Genomic DNA, 23,922 nt, shown 5'->3' on the forward strand with positions numbered 1-23,922 from the left:
TCTGTCGCCTGTCAGCGCAATTTATATGATGCCGTTTAAAAAAATGAAGGGCGGTGCCGGCCGTCAGCGTACCGAGCCGGCCGTCAACGGCCCGCTGACGACCGGCCGTTCTGTGATTCTCCAGGTCCGCCCTGTATTCCACCGGGTCACCGCAGCACCGCGGTGCAGACGGACCCGCTGGAATACAGGGTCTACCGCGTTTAGGGACCGTTAAGCAGAACCGAAATTGTGTATTTTGTATGGGTACCCGGTACCCGGCATTTTCTTATCGGTTCTCATCTGGAACCGAGTTTCGGTTCCCAACCCTACGCATGATGATAAAATGGCTCAACTTTTGAGAGAGTGAAACGTCACAGATTACCCGGCATGCCTGAGAAGTACCCGTATGTGCACTCATAGAGCATGCGCAACTTTAACCAAAATGCTCGATCACATCAAGCACGTCAATTTGCGTACGTAACAGCACCGCACGTTCATGACAAGCCCCCAGGAAGTGCGCTGGAGTCTGATGAGAATATTTGTGCTGGTCAAACGGCGGTACTACACTTCCTCTAGGTTGCTGGGCCCGGAAACACTTTTTCCCATTGACTTACATTGGGAAAGAGTGATCTGTAACTCGTTGGATAATTTTTTTTAAACTAAATAAACTACCCAGTATGAACACTTGTATAGCCTTTATTAAAAAAATTCGTTCCTCAAGTTGTAAAAATTTGCTAATAACGTTATTCTGAGAGTTATTTCATTCGGCACTATGAACGCGCATCTAGCCCACGGGACCCCGCCGCCCGGCATGTTCATGTTATGTGTTCGGCACTACATGATCCTCTTTACCCATGGAATAACAACGGACCATATCGCCTTACTGCCAGCCCACGGAGCTGTAATAATGGATATATTGCACATGTTTGCTGTAATTCATCATTTGTAAAATATTATACTACATGGGCTGTATGATGTAAATCTTGTACCGTAAATGTTGTATTAAATAAAGTTAATATTACCGACGTAGATTAACGTTCCTGTAGCTTCTTATTGCACTTGCAATTGTTTTAGTTACTTGTGGGCTACTTAACATGAATAATCACAGTTACTATCCTTTTACTCCATCACATTTGAAAAATAAATAGGCTATTGTTATTTTAACTCCACCACAGTAATCCATCATCAGCTTTATAAGTATATATATATATATATATATATACTTATAATAATAAGTAATATTAACTTTTTTAATACAACATTTACGGTACAAGATTTAATCATACAGCCCATGTAGTATGATAATGAATTACAGCAAACATGTGCAATATATCCATTATTACAGCTCCGTGGGCTGGCAGTAAGACAATATGGGTCCGTTCTTATTGTGCATCCATGGGTAAAGATAAACGCAACTCACATTGGTTTCTCAAACAGCATCTCTGTAAACTGCGTGTATTCAATGAATTTCACTCTCTGCCTTTAACGGCTCGTTGTAGCTCCAATAGCTCCAGCCCCCACCCTCCCTGTGAGCACAGTGTGCTCTGTCGGGACACGTAACATGAACGTGCCGGGCGGCGCGGTCCTGTGGGTTAGATGCGCGTTCATAATGCAGAGGGAAATAACTCTCAGAATAACGTTATTAGCACATTATTACAACTTGAGGAACGAATGTTTTTAATAAGGGCTATACAAGTGTTCATACTGGGTAGTTTATTTAGTTTAAAAAAGATTATCCAACGATTTACAGACCACTCTTTCCCCATGTAAGTCAATGGGAAAAAGTGTTTCCGGGCCTGGCAACCAAACGGAAGTATAGTACCGTATAGTAGGGCGACTGTGGCTGCGAGGGAGTGCGGTCGTCTTTCAACCAGAAGGTTGTGGGTTCGATCCCAGCCCGTGCAGTCAACATGTCGATGTATCCTTGGGCAAGATACTTAACCCTGAGTTGCTCCTGATGGCATGGTGAATGTGTGTGAATGTTAGGTCCTAGAGCAAGTGGTACTGCTCTGTATGAAAGGGTGTGAATGGGTGAATGACATGTAGTATGTAAAAGCGCTTTGAGGGGTCGTAAAGACTGGATAAAGCGCTATATAAGTACAGTCCATTTATCGCCGTTTGGCCAGCAAGAATATTTCCATCTGAGTCCGGCGCACTTCCTGGGGGCTTGAGTGTTTCAATAACCAATATTTACCTGAAAGCTTTTTCCCCCTCCACATTACAGGATTTTCTTACACATGAGTTCATGTGTAAAAAGGGGTGAGTGTGTATAATGTATAATGTCAACATGGTTGTAAAATTCACAATTTACATTTTTCTTTTAGGGATTGGAAGAAACCTTCCACCCCAACCCAGATGTTCAAACTGAGCATTGAATGATAGTTTTAGAATGAACTTGCTCCATATCTGGGGATAAGATACTGTTTGATGAATGTTGACATGTTTCTAAATATTGATTGAATTATAACAGGTAACACAGAAGAAGTGAGAGATCTAAGTCCAGAATAGAATACCGAAGAAGTTGACCTGTGATAATGAAACCATTTTGTAATATTTCAACAGATATTAGAGTAACTGAGGTTTGAAATGGAGAAAGAACATATTACAGTTAAGTTAAGCTAAAACAATGTAATGAATGTAAATTTAAGAGAGCCAACCAGGAGAGTGCTTGCTCTCTCAGTGTATGGGAATTTAGTCCCAAGCGTTTTTCTGTCTGGTCTGAATGAAGAAGCGCCCAGAAAGTACATATCATTTGAAATAGATGAGGGGAGACAGAAAGAGAAACTGTAGGTGTATGAATAGAGGAGAGAAGGAAAAGGACACATTAAGGAATGAAAGGTGAAGGGATGAAAGGATGAATGGTTATGGGGATGAAGGATTGAGGGATAAAGCGTCGGGGTGATGGAAGAGAAAGGGAGGGTGGTTTTTAAAATATGACTATCAGCATTTTTCCAAATGCAAATAATTTAAATTGATTCTCAGTTGAAGACTCTGTCTGTGGATCTTCATATCAGAAACATCCCAGATCCTTATGAACACTGTGGCTCCTTTCCTTCCTAGTGACACATCACCACATGGGGACACTATGGGAGATAAACAAAAGCAACACTTATTAGATTTGTGTTTGTATTGCTAGCTAATAATGAAACATGATATACCACTAAGTGAAACAGAAAACCTGAAATCTAGAGATCTTTGAAGGTGATCTTTTCCAAACACTCGTCCGATGGTCCTTCACTTGTTGAAGAGCTTGCTGTTGATTTATTCTGATTGTAATCTTACACAGTAACATCTAACAAGGTCTTCCACTAGTGAGCTTATGTTTCATGGTGTGAACATCTAAACTGTACATGGAGTGAAAGGTGATGTTTTCTGGCTCTCTGTTTTAAACAGACTTGATTGTCTCTGTCAGCCAGGACAGCTATTAACCAAGACACAGACGAGGACTCTTAAAAGTTATTTATTATGTGGAATAAAAAAACAAAAATTGACTAGACTTCTGTAATATCAACAACTCTGCAGTCTGCATGTAACAAATAAGCATGTACACATAGTTGAAGCAGTAATATAGAGCACCTGACCACCGGCTGGTCTTAACGATGAATCATGTTCGACACCTCGACATGATTCACTTCAAGCTTCCAGCAGCTCATTCTCTAAACCTACAAGCTGCTGACTCCTATCTCTTGCTGCTGCTGCTGAATACTGACTATAAAAGCTCTAAGAGTTGAATGTGAATATATCCACTTCGCACACATCCTGCAAAGCCTCGCTCTCCTCAGGGACATTTCAATGTCCTTCTTCTTTGTTTCCATCAGGTGAGCATCTGCAGAGAATCAGAGAGACTTTGTGTAAAGTTACAGCTGGAACTGTGACTCTAAATGTGGAGTGAGCCTGTTTGATCTGATGCAGGAGGCTCTAACCTGAGTGGACTTCACACCATGTCTACCTGCTCCTCTGTGTCTTCTGTATGTGCTGCAGTGTGTGAGTTGTTCTCATACTCAGGGATAGAGTCCAACTGATGAAGAGAGAGAAGACAACATCAGACCCTCATTCATGAAACCTGCAAGTTGTCTTCTCATTGCATTTATGAGCCACAGTATAGCTTTTACGAAGGGGAAGTGTTGTCAATAGGTCCGCTCTCTCTCACCTCTATCCCTTCAGGTGCTTCAGTGGTGGAGTGCAGAGCTTTCTTCTACCTGGATTAAGGGCAACAACAAATACAGATTTTATTTCCTTATTGTAAACTAAAAGATGTTAGAAGGATGTGTGAAGTGATGAACTGATATGGTTGTACCTCGTCCACAGACTCAGGAGAAACACCGGAATCAGCATCAAGACCCCCAGAGTCATCCTGATGATATTCACTATCATTGGTTAACTCCCTAGAAACATGAACACATATGTGATACTTCTAAAGGCCCTGACACACCAAACTGACACCAAAGAACACGTCCCGACGGAACACGACTGTTGTGTCGCCTCACGTGTCCTGCTTCTTGGCCAACAGTCGCACTGGAACACACCGCAAAGACTTTAGCCGACGGCCAAGTAGCACGTACGAACTGCGCATGCGTGAGTGGCAATAATTCTCCTTACCAGCAGGCGGCGGTAGTGTGTATTAGTCATTCAAAAGAGGCAACAACTGGAAGACAGAGAAGAAGAACAGACTGCGTGATCTAAACAAACAACAAATAGCGTGTGCGTTCCATTTTAACTCTCGTCCATCGAAAACATGTTTCGTGCGGTACTTGAGCTATCAGCCATTGGAGTAGTATCTTAAAATCACCTGAAGTTACTCAGAGAATCACAGCAGACTGTGAATGAGAAGCAATAGAGCTGAAGAAAGTAGTAAAGATCAGTGCAATCTTCTCCAGCAAAGACTGGACAGATCAAAGCTTTAAAACAATGTTTCACTCACATTTCACATCAATGGAGATGCTGTTAGATGTCTTCACCCCCAGCTTGTTCTCAGCCATACAGTAATACTGTCCGGGGTCAGAGGACTGGATGGAGATGAGGACAAGACGTGGTCCTTCATTGAAAGAAGAAAGGTGTGCATTTTGATCCTCCTTGTACCAGGTGTAGTTAGCTGCTGGGTTAGCATCACTGCTACAGGTCAGAGTCACTGAACTGCCCTCCTCTATCTCAGCAGAGGGACTCACTGACACAGAGGGAGGCTTTGGAGCATCTAGAGGAAATACAATAGACAATACAATTGAGTTAAAATACATCATGGTGTATTGAATGAGAAATAGTTATCTGTGTGAGAGCATCTGTAATTTGGAAGTGTTCTTTTGACAGTTATAGAGCTGAAGGAAAATAAGTATACGCATTTATATTTATTTTTCTGTATAACTACTGGTTTAAATTACCTGAAAATACGTGCTAATCTGGGAGCCTATAAACAAAACAGCATTTTCATCATCTACCAACCCAGTCACACAAAAAAACGTGTAATAACTACGTTGGTCCACAACGTAGGACGTAGTATTTCTACAAAAACGCCTCTGAAATTGTAGGATCCCTACGTTTTATTTCACCATTCATTCCAATGGCTGGCATCTATGTCACGTGATCTTCACATTTCTCCCTGCAGAAAAAAAAAACATGGCCAACATTCGTTTTATTCTCGGTGGAAAATGCCTATTTAAAGTTAGTTTGGCCATTAAAATGCGTTTTGATGTCATTTGATGCGAGAAATATGAGTTGTTATTTCAGATTATATGTGCAGTGGATGTACGTGATCTTTAGTTTGCTAGTTATTACGAAGATTACTTCAGGAAATTGTGTCCATTCAACGTTTTAATTGTTACCAAGGTGGTTGCTAGGGATGCTATCGATATTATTTCTGTTATGTTGTGTAACTGTTTAATTGTGTTATCTTTATTGCTACACCCTTCCCCGTCAATTTATAGTGTTGGTCCACAGCGCAAACTTATTAGTTTAACAAAATCCATCATTTATTTGTTTGATTAATAAACACAAGTTGGAGTCCGTCAGGACCGAGGGTCGGAGCAGCTCATTTGCTTTAGAGAATATTACACCCGGAAGTACAAACCCTGTGATAGTCCTCAAGCTCTGTGATTGGATGTTTGAGTGTGCTCCGAGGGTTACGCCGAGCGTCGAACAGCACTTGAAATGGGATGGAACCACGGTAGACTGTCCAAAATTGGATTTGAACGGGTCCACCCCGTCCCCCCCTCCCCCACCCCGTCCCCAGAACTACATATGCTGGCTATTGTGTTTCACAACATGTTCTCTATCTATGGCACGTCTCTACTGGGAATTGTAGTTTTAAAAGACGTTTTCGTATTTCCCAAAATAAGAAGTGGCCAGTATTAAACTGTGTACATCCCTGGACGTTTAGGGGATAGGAAACACTCAAATGTAAAACATATAATTAATAAATGGGTGAAAATGGCTTGTGCCAATAATGGGCAGCATTAATATATATACCCACATGCCAGCTAAGGTCAGAAGAGCTTTATTTAACAGCTGGTCTTATGTCTGTGACCCCTCCTGTTGTTAATTGATAACATTACATTACATCAATTGATAAGCCTGAAACATGCACTTGTCAAGGTTCAGAGGCACATTTTGCAAATATGGCAGTAGCCATCGATCATCTTAAGATAAGATATACTTTATTGATCCCAAGTTGGACACATTTGCGTTACATCAGCATGTGTAACAGTTGTAAATATGCAGTGGTGTTTATTTGTAAATCATTTAGTATAATCACACAAATTCTGTGTGTTATATTTAATAATTCTGTGTTCTTTATTTATTGATTGTTCAATACCTGATAAGGTCGGAGATGAAAAACTTGCGTAACAGGTTCCTCAACAGTGCATTACAAGACATCTATCAATATGTGTCTATACCTCCACCATTAAACTGTCATATTCTGCACATTTCTTATACTATCTACATACATCTTATAAGAGTATAATACATTACATTACATTACATTACATTTAGCTGACGCTTTTATCCAAAGCGACTTACAATAAGTACATTCGACCAACAAAATACAAACTTGAAGAAAACAGAATCATATAAGTGTTACGGTGTGTGTAGGAAGCAGGACCCAAATGCAGATTAAAGTGACAAAAAACTCCTTTATTTCAAGGCTAAACTAGGGCCTCCAGGGTGGGTAGAGGGGGACTGGAGGAGGGACACAAAACTAGGGCCTCCAGGGTGGGTGGAGGGGGTCAGGAGGACGGGTTTGGGCTGACAACCCAGGAGCACAGCGGAGGACCCGGAAGGGATCTCGGGCGGACGGCCCGGGGGCAAGGCAGAGACCATGGAGGGGGTCTCGGGCGGACGGCCCAGGGGCAAGGCAGAGACCATGGAGGGGGTATCGGGCGGACGGCCCGGGTGCAAGGCTGAGTCCACGGAGGGGTTCTCGGGCGGATGGCCCGGGGGCAAGGCAGAGTCCATGGAGGGGCGAAGGCCACAGCGGGGAAACTCAGGGGGCCGGGCTCGAGGGCGAAGACCGCGGCACTCAGGGGGCCGGGCTCGAGGGCGAAGACCGCGGCACTCAGGGGGCCGGGCTCGAGGGCGAAGACCGCGGCTCTCAGGGGGCTGGGCTCGAAGGCGAAGACCGCGGCTCTCTGGGGGCCGGGCTCTCTGGGGGCCGGGCAGGAAGGCGCTGACGGGACAGCTCCGGAGGCCGGGCAGGACCTGGTGTCGGCCAGACAGGAACCAGAGCCGGTGGGACAGGCTTCGGCAGGATCCCCCACAGAAGAGGACCAGGAGTTGGCAGGACCCCCGGCGAGACAGGTAACGGCAGGACCTCCAACGGAACAAGACATGGGATTGGCAGGACTCTCAGCGGGTCCTCCAACGGAACAGGACATAGGGTTGGCAGGACCCCCGGCAGAAGAGTCGTCGGCGGGATCCCCAACGGGACAGGACACAGGGTTGGCAGGACCCCCGGCAGGAGAGTAGTCGGCGGGACCTCCAACGGCACAGGACATAGGGTTGGCAGGACCCCCGTCAGAAGAGTAGTCGGCGGGACCCCCAACGGGACAGGACACAGGATTGGCTGGACCCCCGGTAGGAGAGTAGCCGGCGCGACCTCCAACGGCACAGGACATAGGGTTGGCAGGACCCACGGCAGAAGAGTAGTCGGCGGGACCCCCAACGGGACAGGACATAGAGTTGGCAGGACCCCCAGTGGAACCTCCAACGGCACAGGACATAGGGTTCGCAGGACCCCCGGCAGAAGAGTAGACGGCGGGGCCTCCAACGGCACAGGAAACAGGGTTGGCAGGACCCCCAGCTGAACCTCCAACGGACCAGGACATTGGATAGGGACTTGAGAGGGAACTCGAGAGGAGACTCGAGAGGGGACTTGAGAGGAGACTCGAGAGGGGACTTGAGAGGTGACTCGAGAGGTGACTTGAGACGGGACTCGAGAGGTGACTTGAGAGGGAAATCGAGAGGAGACTTGAGAGGTGTCTTGAGAGGGGACTCGAGAGGGAACTCGAGGGGGAAACAGAAAGGTGGCTCGAGAGGGAACTCGAGAGGAGACTCGAGAGGTGACTCGAGAGGGAACTCGAGAGGAGACTCGAGAGGTGACTTGAGAGGGAACTCGAGAGGTGACTTGAGAGGGAACTCGAGAGGAGACTTGAGAAATTACTTGAGAGGTGAGTGGAGAAGAGACTTGAGAGGGGACAGGAGAAGAGACTTGAGAGGGGACTCGGGAGGTGACTGGAGAGGGAACTCGGGAGGTGACTTGAGAGGTGACTTGAGAATTGTCTTGAAAGGGGACTCGGGAGGAGACTTGAGAGATGACTCGAGAGGAGACTTGAGAGGAGACTTGAGAGGGGACTCGAGAGGGAACTCGGGAGGTGACTCGAGAGGGAACTCGGGTAGGAACTTGAGAGGAGACTTGAGAGGGGACTCGAGAAGAGACTCGAGAGGGGACTTGAGAGGGAACTTGAGAGGGAACTTGAGAGGGAACTTGAGAGGGGACTTGAGTCGGCTGGAGAGCCAACAGGAGACGAGGAGCTGGAGTCGGCCGGTACGCCGACAGGACACGGGGAGCTGGCGTTGGCCGGTACGCCGACAGGACTCGGGAAGCTGGCGTCGGCTGGAGAGCCAACAGGAGACGAGGTGCTGGAGTCGGCCGGTACGCCGACAGGACATGGGGAGCTAGCGTCGGCCGGAGAGCCATTCCTGGAGCCGAAAGTGGAGTTGGGACCATGGCTACTGGGGCCGGTACTGAAGCCGGAACCATGGCTGCTGGGGCCGGAGCCATGGCTGCTGGGGCTAGTACTGGGGCTGGGACCATGGCTGTGTGGGCCGGTTCTGTAGCAGGGACCATGGCTTCATGGGCCGGTTCTGGAGCCGGAACCATTGCTGCTGGGCCCGGTACTGGGGCCGGAACCATGGTTGCTGGGGCCGGAACCATGGCCGCTGGTGCCAGAACTGGGACCTGAATCATGGCTATTGGGGCTCGGGCTGCTAGCCTGGACTTGCCACTCCTTCTCTTAGAAGCCGCCTGAAGGCTCCGTGGACCTCCGAAAGTCCGACGAGTTCCAGAAAACGACTCCTGGACAGGAGCAGGAACTGGGGCAGAAGCACTGGTTGACTCCAGACGGAACACACCGAGACGTTTGTAGTCAGCAGGCTGGAAATCACACACCCAGAGGAAGTTCAAAATCCAGCCAGGTAAGAATGTCACCAAGTCTGGTTTCTCCATAGCCAACCGGTGCGCCTCTACCAGAGCGGCCTCCTTCTGCAGAACACTGGACGCTCCCTTCCACCAATCATAGCAGCAAGCCAAATAAAAGGAAACATTTTGTAGTTCAACCTCAAATGGATCATCTGCTGGGTCCATTTCTTGGTCGGTTCGTACTGTTACGGTGTGTGTAGGAAGCAGAACCCAAATGCAGATTAAAGTGACAAAAAACTCATTTATTTCAAGGCTATACTATTAAATAAAGATTAACAGAACACTCACCGAGAAACAAGCCATATCACAAGACGAACCGACAAAGACAGACAGAAAAACCAGAACTTAAATACACACAAGACTAAACATACAAACAAGACACATTACATTACATTACATTACATTACATTACATTACATTACATTGCATTTAGCTGACGCTTTTATCCAAAGCGACTTACAATAAGTACATTCGACCAGGAAGACACAACCTTGAAGAAAACAGAATCATATAAGTACATCAGGTTTCATAGAGCCAAACATTTCAAGTGCTACTCAACTGGCTTTAGATAAGCCAGTCCTTTATTAGTATATAAGTGCTTTGTTAATAAATCTATCTCTCGAAGTGGAGTCGAAAGAGATGAGTTTTCAGTCTGCGCCGAAAGATGTGCAAGCTATCTGCTGTCCTGATGTCAATGGGGAGCTCATTCCACCATCTTGGAGCCAGGATAGCAAACCCATGTGTTTTTGCTGATGGGAACTTGGGTCCCCCTCGCAGCGCGGGTGCAGCGAGACACAGGTGAGGAGGGAGGAGAAAACACAGGGACACCAGGTGAACACAATCGGGTAAATTAGACACACCAGGGAAACTGACAGGGAAACAAAGACAGATCTAAACAAGACAAAACACAACACAGACAGATCGTGACAATAAGTACATCAGGTTTCATAGAGCTAAAACTTTTCAAGTGCTACTCAACTGGCTTTAGATAAGCCAGTCCTTTATTAGTATATAAGTGCTTTGTTAGTAATTCTATCGCTCGAAGTGGAGTCGAAAGAGATGAGTTTTCAGTCTGCGCCGGAAGGTGTGCAAGCTTTCTGCTCTCCTGATGTCAATGGGGAGCTCATTCCACCATTTTGGAGCCAGGTTAGCAAACCCACGTGTTTTTGCTGATGGGAACTTGGGTCCCCCTCGCAGTGCGGGTGCAGCGAGCCGTTTGGCTGATGCAGAGCGGAGTGCACGTGCTGTACGGTTTAACCATGTCCTGGATGTAGGAAGGGCCAGATCCATTCGCAGCACGGTACGCAAGTACTATTGTTTTGAAGTGGATTCTAGCAGTTACTGGAAGCCAGTGAAGGGAGCGGAGGAGCGGCGTGGTGTGGGAACATTTAGGAAGGTTGAAGACCAGACGAGCAGCTGCATTCTGGATGAGCTGCAGAGGTCGGATGGCACATGCAGGTAGACCAGCCAGGAGGGAGTTGCAGTAGTCTAGGCGTGAGATGACAAGAGTCCATGCATTTGTTACTTCAAGGCTGGATTATTTTAACTCTTTATTATCAGGGTGTACCAAGAAGTCAGTCAAGTCGCTTCAGCTGATTCAAAATGCTGCAGCTCGTGTACTAACCAGAGTTAGGAAAAGGGACCACATTACTCCTTTTCTGGCTGCCTTACACTGGCTCCCTATAGAACACAGGATATCATTTAAAATTCTTCTTCTCGCCTACAAAGCCCTTAATGGGCAGGCGCCATCTTACCTTAAATAACTAATTATACCCTACTGTCCTACTAGGGCATTGCGTTCCAAGAATGCAGGATTGTTGGTTGTTCCTAGAGTCTCTAAAAGTACAATGGGAGCCAGAGCCTTTTCTTATCAAGCTCCACATTTGTGGAATCAGCTTCCAGTTTGTGTTCGGGCGGCAGACACCCTATCCGTTTTTAAGAGTGCGCTTAGGACCTTCCTTTTTGATAAAGCTTATAGTTAGGGCTGATTAGATTCAGCCCCTAGTTTTGCTGATATAGGCTTAGTTTCTCGGGGGACATCTTACTTCTTCCTTCTCTCTGTCTATACCTGTGTACTCTCATGTTCCGATTAACCCAGCTTCCCCAAATGTCTTTCTTTTTGGTGTCTATATACGCCGGGATCCGGAGTCATGGATGATCCTGCGCTCCTCTGTCCTGGATCGCGAGCCCTGGATCTTGAGTCGTGGCTGTGGTCCTGGATCATAGGTCCTGGATGGATATCCTCGTGGATTCATCTTCCTATTATACACACATACATTTCCAAACATTTGGACTACCTATGTTGCATATGTATTATCTTTTCAATTTACACACGGCATCTATTGCACGTCTGTCCGTCCTGGGAGAGGGATCCCTCCTCTGTTGCTCTCCCTGAGGTTTCTCCCATTTTTCCCTTTAAACTGTGGGTTTTCTTCGGAAGTTTTTCCTTGTACGATGTGAGGGTCTAAGGACAGAGGGTGTCGTATTGTCATACTGATATTTTGTACAAACTGTAAAGTCCACTGAGACAAATGTAACATTTGTGATATTGGGCTATATAAATAAACATTGATTGATTGATTGAAGAGTCTGGACCAGAACCTGCGTCGCTTTCTGGGTCAGCTGGGGACGTATTCTCCGGATGTTGTAAAGAGTGTATCTGCAGCAGCGGGTTGTAGCAGCTATGTTTGCAGTGAAGGACAGTTTGTTATCTAGGGTCACACCCAGATTCCTTGCAGTCTGAGTCAGGGAAACAATAGAGGTGCCAATGTTGGTCAAGAATGAGACAATCTTTTCCCGGAAGGAAAAGCAGTTCAGTCTTGTCAATGTTGAGCTTGAGGTGGTGAGCAGACATCCACTGAGATATGTCAGCTAGACAAGCAGAGATGCGTGTGACGACCTGGGTCTCTGAGCGGGGAAAGGACAGAATTAATTGGGTGTCGTCAGCGTAGCAGTGGTATGAAAAACCATGCAGGCTAATGACTGATCCGAGCGAGTTTGTGCACAAGGAGAAGAGGAGGGGACCAAGAACAGAGCCCTGAGGGACCCCTGTAGTTAATTGACAAGGGTCAGACTCAGACCCTCTCCAAGTGACCCTGTAGGTGCGGTCTTTGAGGTATGAGGTGAGGAGGGAAAGTGCAGAGCCTGAAACTCCAAGTGCTTGGAGAGTGCGAAGGAGGATCTGATGATTCACTGTGTTGAATGCAGCAGACAGGTCCAAAAGGATGATGACAGAGGAGAGGGAGGCTGCTTTAGCCGTGTGCAGTTCCTCAGTAACAGCAAGGAGGGCAGTTTCTGTGGAGTGACCTGCCCTGAAACCAGACTGGTGCGGATCCAGAAGGTTGTTCTGATGGAGATAACAGGAGAGTTGTTTAAAGACAGCACGTTCAAGTGTTTTAGACAGGAACGGGAGGAGAGAGACAGGCCTAGGGGTTTCACCAACTAATCGACTAGTCGACTAGTCGACTACCTTTACCACTAGTCGGCGCTGTAGGCCCTAGTCAACTAGTTTTGAAAAAAATGGAGGTAAACGAGGTGCTGCAAAATGCTTCAAAACACGTCCGACATTCTTATGTATGGCAGTACTTCAACAAAGATGTAACCAACTCCACAGTGAAGTGTCAGTTGTGTACAGCTGTACTGAAGTAGCCTACAACAAAAATACATCTGCTAAGCGCAACCATCTGAAGATGAGACACCCACTGCCAACAGCTAGCACTAGCAGTAATGCTAGCACCAGTGAGCAACGGACCGGCGTCAGCACAGGACAGAGGCAGACGAGCAGCAAGAAAAAACGTGTCGACAGTGATGCGGATGATGAGCTAGGGTTTACTGCCAGCGGACACTGCATATCCCCACAATGGATAACCCACTGGAGTGGTGGGCAGAAAACGTGCACCGCGTCCCCCGTTTAGCCAAGCTTTCGAGGAGCTACCTGGCTATTCCAGCCACAGGCACCCCGAGTGAGAGGGTTTTTTCCCTGGCAGGCAACACTGTCACCCAAAAGCGGTCAAGCCTCCTTCCCTCACATGTCGATGCGTTGGTGTTCCTCAACGCAAACCAAAAATCTGGAAAGGTGGACGTTATCGTGGAGGACAGCGAGTAAAGTGTTGCGCAATGCCCTGTTGCACACTGGATTTACGTGGCATTTCAGTAAACAGAGTTTTTTGCTGTCGATTTTGGTGAGTCCAGTTACTGTTTGTTATTTACTAAGTCCAGTTACTGTTTGTTATTTACTCAGCCATGTAACACAAATTAAAATGCAGTGTTTAATGTAACTGTATGAGTTCCAATATAAAATACAGTTGTACACCTCTCTTTGTATGTCTTTATTATGACGTAACGGCTAGTCGACTAGTCGACTGCTATTTTGAAAAACGTGTCGACTAGTAAATATTGGTAGTTGTGAAACCCCTAGACAGGCCTGTAGTTTATAACATCAGACGGGTTGAGAGTGGGTTTCTTTAGGAGAGGGTTTACTCTTGCCTCCTTGAGACTGTTTGGAAAGTAACCAGAAGTTAGAGAAGTGTTGATTAAATGAGAGAGAAACGGTAGAATATCAGGAGCGATAGTCTGAAGGAGGTTTGAGGGGATAGGGTCCAGAGGACAGGTGGTAGGGCGGGCAGAGGTAATGAGGGTAAGAACCCCACTTGGAGATAGAGGGGAGAAGGAGGTTAGTGTGTGGGTGAAAGGAGGGTCTGGTGACCCAGCGGTGAGTAAAGGTGAGTCAGAAAAAGAAGAGCGAATATCATCAACCTTTTTTTCAAAGTGGTTAACAAAGTCGCTTGACAGAAGTGAGGAGTGGGGAGGGGCTTTGGGGGGGTCCAAGAGGGTGGAGAAGATGGAAAATAGTTTTTTGGGATTGGAATAGGAAGATTGGATCTTATCTTGAAAGAAAGTGCTTTTTGCCTGAGAGATGGAAGCAGAGAAAGAGGAGAGGAGAGCCTGATAGGTAAGGAGGTCGTCATGGTGTTTGGATTTCCACCGTTTCCGCTCTGCTGCCCGAAGGATGGTTCTATTAGCACGAAGTGCGTCATTTAGCCAGGGAGCAGGAGGGGACTGACGAACCGAGATGTGAGAGGACAGAGAGAGTCCAGAGAGGATGAGAGAGTAGAGAGGAGAGTTTCTGCAGCAGAGTTTGGAGGCAGGAGTTGGAACGAGTAAGAGGAAGGGAGGGCTGAGATCACAGATGAGGCAAAGGTAGAGGGGGAGAGGGAACGAAGGTTGCGACGGACAGGTGCAGGATGAGAAGAGATGAGTTCGTTAAGTTTGGAAAGGGGTAGAGAGAATGAAATGAAGAACTGATCGGATGTGTCAAGCGGGTTTACAGTGAGGTTAGAAGTAGTGCAGTTCCTTGAGAATATGAGATCAAGGACATTGCCATCTTTATGAGTTGGTGGGGATGGAGACAGTGAGAAAGCAAAGGCGGTTAACAGAGATGTTAGTTCAGCTATCTTCCCTGTCTGGAGGTTGAAGTCTCCGAGAAGTACAGCGGGAGGGCCAGTTTCAGGGATGTGTGAGAGGAGATTATCTAACTCCTCCAAGAAGTCTCCCAAGGCGCCTGGTGGACGGTAGAGAACAACAATGGTTGTATAGGATGGGTTACTGCAGGGGTTCTCAAAGTGCGGCCCGCGGGCCAATGGCGGCCCTCGGAAATGTTTCTGGCGGCCCGCGATAGTTAATGTGACACGCTGAAATGCATGCGTTATATTTGAATCATCCATGGTTGTATCTAGTAAGAATTAGAATGAGTAGCTTTCCAGCGTTATCTCCTGTGAGACTGTAACCAGGGCACAGCAGCCAATATGGCCGCTCAAAGCAGCTTGACTTTACACTGTGTGGGATTGGTGGATTTGTGTGTCCGTCAAGGAAATCTCGGCCGGCAGCCATCATGGTCTGAAATGACCAATGGACATCGAGAAATCACTAAGGGCCTACCCACCAAGTAAACAAAACATAAACCACGTGTCTCCCATCAGTTTACGTCTTTGAGGAGAGAGAGAGAGACAGATAAAATGGCTAAAAAAAACTTTACAGTTGCCGACTTCGCTAGAGATTTTTTTCGCTAGCAGCAGTGAAGATAGAGCCTCAGAACCTGAATTCTTCGACTCTTCTGAAGCAGAAGAATACAAAGACAACAACAAGGATCCATTTGGACATGGGTAAGGGTAAATATTACAGTAATAGTGTACTGGCAATGTGTGGGGAATACCGCGAAAATGAACAATAGGTTTATTGATATATATTTTTTATCGATAGTCATGAACTTTTTATTGGACAAAATAGACTCTCCATTAGCAAACGTTTACTCTGTGTTAACGTTATTTTGGTGTGTAAAAGTGAGATTACATGTGTAGATGATTAAATTAATCATTTATTCGTCCCACAACGGAGACATTTACAGTGACATGTTTTTGCCATCGATTATTTTATCATACTGTTCTGTACAGATGAGACTTTGTCATAGATTTATTTATATGTGTGCCTGTTATTATTTTACCGTCCTGTACAGATGAGACTTTGTAATCAGATGTAGCCTATGTATATGTGTTTCTGTGATTTTATACTGAATGTAAAGTAACTGGAAATACCTGTGTGTGTGTGTGTGTGTGTGTGTGTGTGTGTGTGTGTGTGTGTGTGTGTGTGTGTGTGTGTGTGCGCGTGTGCGTGAGAGAGAGAGAGCGATCGAGAGAGACTCCTTCTGCAACCTCCCAAACTTTATTTTAATGTGTGCATTGTTAATTGTGCTTGAGCAACATTTTACTTGAACTTTATTTCAATGAAATTAGTTGTAATTATTGTCCTACACAGGTGGCGTTTATCCAGCAGCCACAACATCCATCTGTGCCGGCCCCCAGGTCAAGATCTACTGTGGCTCAAGGGCCTTCACCAGAGCCATCACCACCAAGGACCAGCAGACCAGCATCACCACAGCTGCCTCCACCTCCATCTGCGGCTGCCACCAGGTCAAGATACACCTCAGCACAAAGGCTCCACCACAGCCATCACCTTCAACCCAGCCAGAAAGGAGGTCTCGTATAGCACTTGTACACCCCACCTACACAGCAGCCCATGCACCATCACCCCCATCTTCACAGCAGCCAGACCCACTGTCTTGGAAGACAGACAAAGACCTTGACACTGTCTTGACATTTATAATAAATAGTTGGTTGAAAGTTCTGATGTTCAATATTGTAAATAGTGAGATTTTCCAGTTTCTTATATTTATATAAATAGTTGGTTGGAAAAAACATATTTATAATAAATTGTTGGTTGAAAAAAAAAGGTTGAATTCTCAATTTGTATTTGTACACATCACATGAACCTTGGTATGTAATATGAAGTAATTATTCAGTCCTAATGTATCTCAGCCCCTGCTGTGGTGAAAGTAGAGTGATAAACACCTATTTTACTCAAAATTTGAATTGAATGTTTTTCATTTTAGACATGAATAACACATTTATATACAGTGTAATTCAAATATTTCACTGCTTTTGTGATCCTAGGACTTTGGTAACCAAATCTAAAACACCAAAACAATTCGATCACATGAGTACATTTGTGTTTTCACAAGAGTTTTGAAGATTTTCCAAAAATCGGATTTCACATTTTAAGCTTTTGAGCTACTTATCTCATCAAACAGTGCTCTAAGGTGAGCAATATGCATATATAGCAAGACTAGAGATTGTCCTGAACATTTTGATATTTAACACATGGGGTGCCATGTTAGAAGAAATACATTTAAAAGGTGATTTAAGAAAACATCTAAAAATCGAGAAAATACCCTTAGACTCCAGAGGGTTAAGAATGGTAAAACTGCACCCCTTGGGTTGTCATTCCTAAATTATGAATGACAGCTTGCGGAAAGTTTGCTAGACTACTGGTTGCATGGCAACTAGGCATCTCGCGAGTTGCGGTAATTGGTTAGTACAATAGAGAAAGGATTTGTTTTAGAATTATTTTGTGTTCCGTTTTTTCCAATATTGGGTACCTAAATTGGCCCTCACTCATCAAAACTTTGAGAACCCCTGGGTTACTGTGACGAGAACAACAATGGTTAATTGTATAGGATGGGTTACTGTGACGGCATGGAATTCAAAGGTGGAAGGAGTGAAGTTAGGTAGCTTGAAGAGGGAAAAGCTCCATTTGGGAGAGAGCAGGAGACCAGCGCCACCTCCTCTGCCAGTGGGTCTGGGTGTATGGGAGAAGGAATATGCTGTGGAGAGAGCTGCTGGGGTGGATGTGTTGGATGAGAGCAAGGAAATGCAGGGACTGCAGGGAAGCGTAGCCAGAGATGAAGTCAGCCTTAGGAACAGCTGACTGGCAGTTCCACAGGCCCCCTGAAACTAGATTTTGGATCTCAGTCGAGCATGTGGGATAGACGAGAGCAGGCCGGTTATATCGATTAGGAGATACACGGGGCCAGTGATAATTGCGAGAATACACATGAACAGGAATGGGGAAAATACACATGATTATAGCATGAGGGGCTAAAAAACAAAATAAAACACCAGCGATACTTAGCTCAATCAGAGTAGGATTTGCCTCCTCTTTGCCTCCCTCGTGACTCCCGCAGGACTCTAATGTCTTTGTCAGTCTTACTCCCGCAGGACTCTAATGTCTTTGTCTGTCTGACGCTGAAGCTGACGCTCCAGGAAAGTGCTACCTAAAATGGACACCTGATTGCTGAGTTCTCACAGCTGTGGGGCCACGCTCCTTTAATTAGTTAACTCTCTGCAGCTGGTGGCCCTCAAAAGGAAATCGAGACTGGCTCCCTCCTGAGTTGTTATTGTCTTTTCAGTGGCACAATGGTTTTACAATTAAATTAAACCCTAAGTTATACAGTTATGAGTTTAACCCTTAATACATTTACACGTACTCAATAAAGCTCTTAGTATTCTACAAATGTTTAAATCAAAGTTAACCCTAGCAGTCAGTTAGTTCAGTTTTAAGGTTTCAGTCAAATGACTTGTCCCAAGTTTCTGCCTGACAGATACTGTAGCGGTTTTGAGATTTAAAATCACAATTTCAGTCAGATCAACTACAGAGCATTTATACAGACACAATTCTAGAAGTCACCAGTTGTTATCCTGTCAAAATCGAGTTGGACACATAATACATATGTATAATATCAGTTAAAATAATTGCTTCAACATAGTTAACATTGCTGGAGGTATACACACATATTGATAGATGTCTTGTAATACACTGTTGAGGAACCTGCGACCCAAGTTTTTAATTCAATGCATAATACACCGTAGTTGTGTATATGATATGTCAATAAACCTTAGAAAATCTTGAAATCTTGAAAGGGATGTGCAAAATAGTCATCATATACAGTCTTTAATTAACTATTAGTAGAGAATAACGAGTAATGAATATACTTTATAGGGATCCTATTAGTATCTAATAATAAAACTAATGAAATTCAATAACATGCTTTAACCACTAGGTGTTCCTTTATATCAGCTGTGCACCTTTATGGTGTAAATACAGCCTATCTACCAATTGGATCAAATATAAAAGTCAGCCGAATTAGTGTTGATACTGCAAGGAGACGTATTGTGTGAAAAGAAATGTAAGATGTTGTTTAATGGCTGATATATTTATGATCCATGTCGTTTTCAGTTCCTCATGTTTGTCTAGAAGTCTTCTCATCAGGGCTCTATAAATAGAGAACTACGGCAGATAAGTAATTTAATACAGCCGAACCGTGTATTACAATGTGATGACCTCCAAAGAGAAAAGCAAGCACACTCGGAATAAAGTGTTTTCGGTCTGTTTCCGGTATTTGTTTATGACGATGTGATGTGAGATGTGAGACTGGAATTGCACAGGGGAAAATAACGTATCTATGCCACAATTTTAGATGCGGATTTTGTTAAACTAATACGTTTGCGCTGTGGACCAACACTATACATTGACGGGGAAGGGGGTAGCAATAAAGATAACACCATTAAACAGTTACACAAAATAACAGAAATAATATCGATAGCAGCGTCCCTAGCAACCACCTTGGTAACAATGAAAACGTTGTATTGACACAATTTCCTGAAGTAATCTTCGTAATAACTAGCAAACTAAAGATCCTGTACATCCACTGCACACATAATCTGAAATAACAACTCATATTTCTCGCATCAAATTACATTAAAACGCAATTTATTGGCCAAACTAACCGAGAATAAAACGAATGTCGGCCATGTTTATTTTTCTGCAAGGAGAAATTTGAAGATCACGTGACATAGACGCCAGCCATTGGAATGAATGGTGAAAAAAAACGTAGGGATCCTACAATTTCAGAGGCGTTTTTGTAGAAATACTACGTCCCAAGTTGTGGACCAACGTAGTTATTACACGTTTTTTTGTGAGACTGGGTTGCATCTACTGTAGCTGCTCTCCATCTCATTGACCTCAGCAGAAGACTGTGAACAAGTTGCCATTGGTTGCATGATGCTTTTTATATGATCTGGGTTTCACTCACATGTCACATCAATAGAGATGGATTCAGATCTTGTGTTCCCCAGCAGATTCCCAGCTCTGCAGTAATACTGTCCAGAGTCAGAGGACGGGATGGAGCTGAGGAAAAGACGTGGTCCTTCATTGAAAGAAGAAAGGTGTGCATTTCCATCCTCCTTGTACCAGGTGTAGTTAGCTGCTGGGTTAGTATCACTGCTACAGGTCAGAGTCACTGAACTGCTCTCCTCTATCTCAGCAGAGGGACTCACTGACACAGAGGGAGGCTTTGGATAGTCTGGAAGAGAAGTGTTTAAAGTTATTAACATGGAAGGGTAAATATAATGGCAACTTGCAAATATCCAGAGGCACGAAGCAGGAACTGTTTTTCACAAACACAATGCAACACATTTTAAAGCTTGGAGCATCTGGAGGAGATAACATGAACATATTTCACATTTAATTCCACAGAGGAAGATGTTTTAATGAACAATAGTTTAATAAAACACAGAGTGGGTGGTTCACTTGATTCCATTCTTTATCAGAAATCTAAACACTTTGAGGGAAAGTGTTAATCTTTATGTCATGGAAGAAGTTTCCTTCATAATTCTCCTTTATTCTTCTTTCTAGTAGCATCCCTCGTAGCTAGGTTATATGTTACCTATTTTAAAATCAGACAGAAAACCTAGAGCTCTGGTTCAGTGTCTTTGGACACTGCCATCAGGTGGAGACCTCTGGTGGGTAAATAGATACATGAGTGCAATGATGATATATGTTATACTTTATGTTAATGTTATTATGTCAGTGGAAGACTTTGAGTAAACTCACACACTGAAGGAGAGGGGAAGTCCTCATATCCCTCCAGAGCACAGGAATAACAGTCTGCTGAATTATATCTGAAGTTTGCATCAGGAGATGTGTCTTCCTTCACTTCATGTCCATTCTTAAACCAGATGTAAGAAGTATGACCAGGTGGACAACTGCTGAGACACTGAAGGAGAGTAGATGATCTTGATCTGCTCACCTGCACCTGAAGATCTGAATAAAGCTAGAATTAACAAAACTGTCATTATGTTCATACATGACTATAAATCAAAACATTCACACTATTTGCAAGAAGTTATTCTTATAAACCCAGTGTGAATGTTACCTGTGACGGACAGAGTGGGTCCAGGATAACCAAAGTATGTATCTTGGTTTGTTTTGATCCTGAACTTGTACTGAACTGAGTCGCTCTCTCTCAGGTTTCTGAGTCTCAGAGTGCAGATGTTGTTTTCACAGAGATCCTCAACACGACCTGCATACTCTGAGACTGTGGTCAGATCGACAAATTCACCATCTTTCTTCTCAGTGAACCAGAACGTTTTCTCTACTGTGTTAACACCACCTTTCCATCTAGATGGGTATGTGAAGCTGCATCTTATCTCCACTGTTGATCCTTTCACTGCACAGATCTCAGTAGAAGAGTAAGTCACTCCCCAGCCATGCTCACCCTGAACCACTGAAACACAGAGCACATCAGAAACTAGAATCAAAGTTAATCTATACATTGTTGAGGAATTGCCTGAACAGTACTTTCAACAAAGAATGTAAAGATAAACATGTTACAGACTTTACTGGGATAGAGCAGAAACACACATGTGAATTCCTTCTTAGGCACTTTAAAACCAATGAGACTCTTTGACTTTGTTGTTTCTTAATCAAACCATGTAGAACAGAAGTCTACGCAGAAAGGGTATGATCAGTTTGACACAAGATTGGAAAATGCAGTCATATAAATGAACAGTGAAGGATTAGCGATCATATTAAACTCTTTAACTGCCAGCACATTTTTTGTCTTGATATCTTGTTTGAATACAAATTCAAAAGTTTTACTCCATCTGAGTCAGCCAGCTCTACCCTTTGGTTGACATGTTATGCACAAAACAACCTCTAGATGTCACTGTGGTTCGAACAGAAAGCCCTTCAGCTAGCTTCCACTGAGAAAGTTGGCATGCTAAAAATCACTCCTGAAGAATATATTATATATATATAATATTACTAAATCTAGTACTGCCTTATGAGTCTCAGAGTGAAAGAGTGATAATCATTTTTATAGCACCTTTCATGCATGGCATTCAGCCCAAAGTTGCACACAGATGAGCAAGTTAGGCCAACACAGGATATAGACATTTGCTGTTCGGCCAGTGGTTTCCTGTTAGGCCAATTCAGCATATACAGTAAAATGAGCAAGTCTTTTTTTATCATGAAAAACCCTTGACATTACTTTTTTCCATTTTATTTTTTTACAATTATAATTTATTATCTTTTATGAATATATCTGGATGTATATATTGCTCATTTTCCATAAAAGAAACACACGTATTTGAGTTTGTGTTTTATTTGAGTTTGATAAATACTGTACTGTACTGTATATGATGATTCTTGAAAATGCACTTTTACCATAGAAAGCCAGTTCGACCAGATGGTAGAGGCTCAAAAAAACAAAACTGTGTGGTTATTTGTGGCCCATTTGATAAAAATATGCAAACCAAATATGTTTTCCATTGCTTTTGTCTTGGTCTGGCAGTTAAAGGGTTAATTATAACAGTGTGTGATTCTTGTTCCAGTTCCCGCTCTGTTCGCTCTGTGGTCAGGTTGCTGCTGAGGTATCTGAACAATAACTATGAATGCAGAGCACTGAGGTGTGAGCAGCTTCTGTCTGATGCAGATAAGAAAAAGAAGAAGACTACTGTAACTCAGAGTGTGGGAAATAACACTGAGGTCAGAGAGGAGAGAAGGAACTAGAAGGGTTTGGGGCAGACGTATGATCGATAAGAGTTCAGTCAATATGATAAGACTTAGAATAAGAATATCTCTCTAAATCACTTCAACTTAATAAAAACAGAGCTGGAGATTCTTTAAGTCGTCTTAAGAAAAAAACAAAGCAAAGTGTTTTCACAGAGAGAGGATGGAACAGTTATGCAGACACTATACTCTCATTTTAACGCTTGTAAAGGTGATGAGCAAATTGATATTCTATGCAGATGACTCGAGCAAAGGACAGAGGCAACGCACGACAAGATCTTCAGAAAATCCATCAAACAAACTAGTAACGTCTTTGTGTTTCTCCAATTCTACACACAAATACATTTAAAATGTTTCTACTAGGTTTGCCTTTTACACAAATCCATCCCACTTATTCCCACATGAGACCTGGTTTTACAAGTCCCACATTTTCCCAGAATCCCCTCTGTTCCTGTGATGAATGTAGGTGTAGATGTACAGTACCTGACACAGAGAGCAGGAAGACGACTAATCCACTCGCTGCTGCAGTGAAACTCATAGCTGCTCCTCTCATCTCTGTGAGACTATAATACATGTCAGATTAAATAATGTTCACAGGAGGTTTACAGAATCATTCCATCAATAAACTGTTTCTACTCACAGTGAAGGAAGAACGATGTGTTTAAAGATAACTTTCCTCTGTCGTCAAGGAGCAGCAGACGGATATCAGGCTGTTAAGAGCTTTCCTTCCTCTTTAGATTATTAGTATGCATGATGAGCCAAACGCCAGTAAACACCCATCACACAGTTATGTTTTGTTCTCAAAAAATATACTTTTCTTAAACAAAATAAGCATTAGCTTTAACTTGTTTGGCTGCCAAAGCGGCCGAGATGGGTTTTCTTCACAGGGTGGCTGGTGTCTCCCTTAGGGATAAGGTGAGAAGTTCGGTCATCAGGGAGGGACTCGGAGTTGAGCCGCTACTCCTTTGCGTCGAAAGGAGCCAGTTGAGGTGGTTCGGGCACCTAGTTAGGAT

At 44.1% G+C, this 23,922-nt stretch overlaps 1 protein-coding gene across 1 annotated transcript; it reads right to left on the reverse strand.

Annotated features, from left to right (window-relative positions):
* Nucleotides 1–3,793: 3,793 nt before the first annotated feature.
* Nucleotides 3,794–23,640, reverse strand: LOC117537726 (B-cell receptor CD22-like). Its single transcript, XM_034203051.1, has 10 exons — nt 23,550–23,640; nt 23,393–23,472; nt 21,273–21,623; nt 20,951–21,160; nt 20,151–20,420; nt 4,901–5,170; nt 4,467–4,494; nt 4,277–4,364; nt 3,920–3,997; nt 3,794–3,805 (listed from the first exon to the last, which is right to left on the reverse strand). Exons 2-10 carry the CDS (start codon nt 23,460–23,462, stop codon nt 3,794–3,796), a joined length of 1,377 nt encoding a protein of 458 aa, XP_034058942.1. The 5' UTR covers nt 23,463–23,472; nt 23,550–23,640.
* Nucleotides 23,641–23,922: the final 282 nt, after the last annotated feature.

The sequence above is a fragment of the Gymnodraco acuticeps genome, unplaced genomic scaffold, assembly GCF_902827175.1.
Source record: "Gymnodraco acuticeps unplaced genomic scaffold, fGymAcu1.1, whole genome shotgun sequence".
Taxonomy (NCBI): domain Eukaryota; kingdom Metazoa; phylum Chordata; class Actinopteri; order Perciformes; family Bathydraconidae; genus Gymnodraco; species Gymnodraco acuticeps.

Excerpts from the sequence above, each read along its gene's own strand:
- LOC117537726 (XM_034203051.1), bottom strand. The coding sequence starts at position 23,462 with ATGAGAGGAGCAGCTATGAGTTTCACTGCAGCAGCGAGTGGATTAGTC. Across the intron at positions 21,624-23,392 it reads CTTCCTGCTCTCTGTGTCAG|TGGTTCAGGGTGAGCATGGC; the intron begins GTACTGTACATC and ends TCTGTGTTTCAG. Across the intron at positions 4,495-4,900 it reads CATCTCCATTGATGTGAAAT|TGCGACTGTTGGCCAAGAAG; the intron begins GTGAGTGAAACA and ends GGTGTGTTCCAG.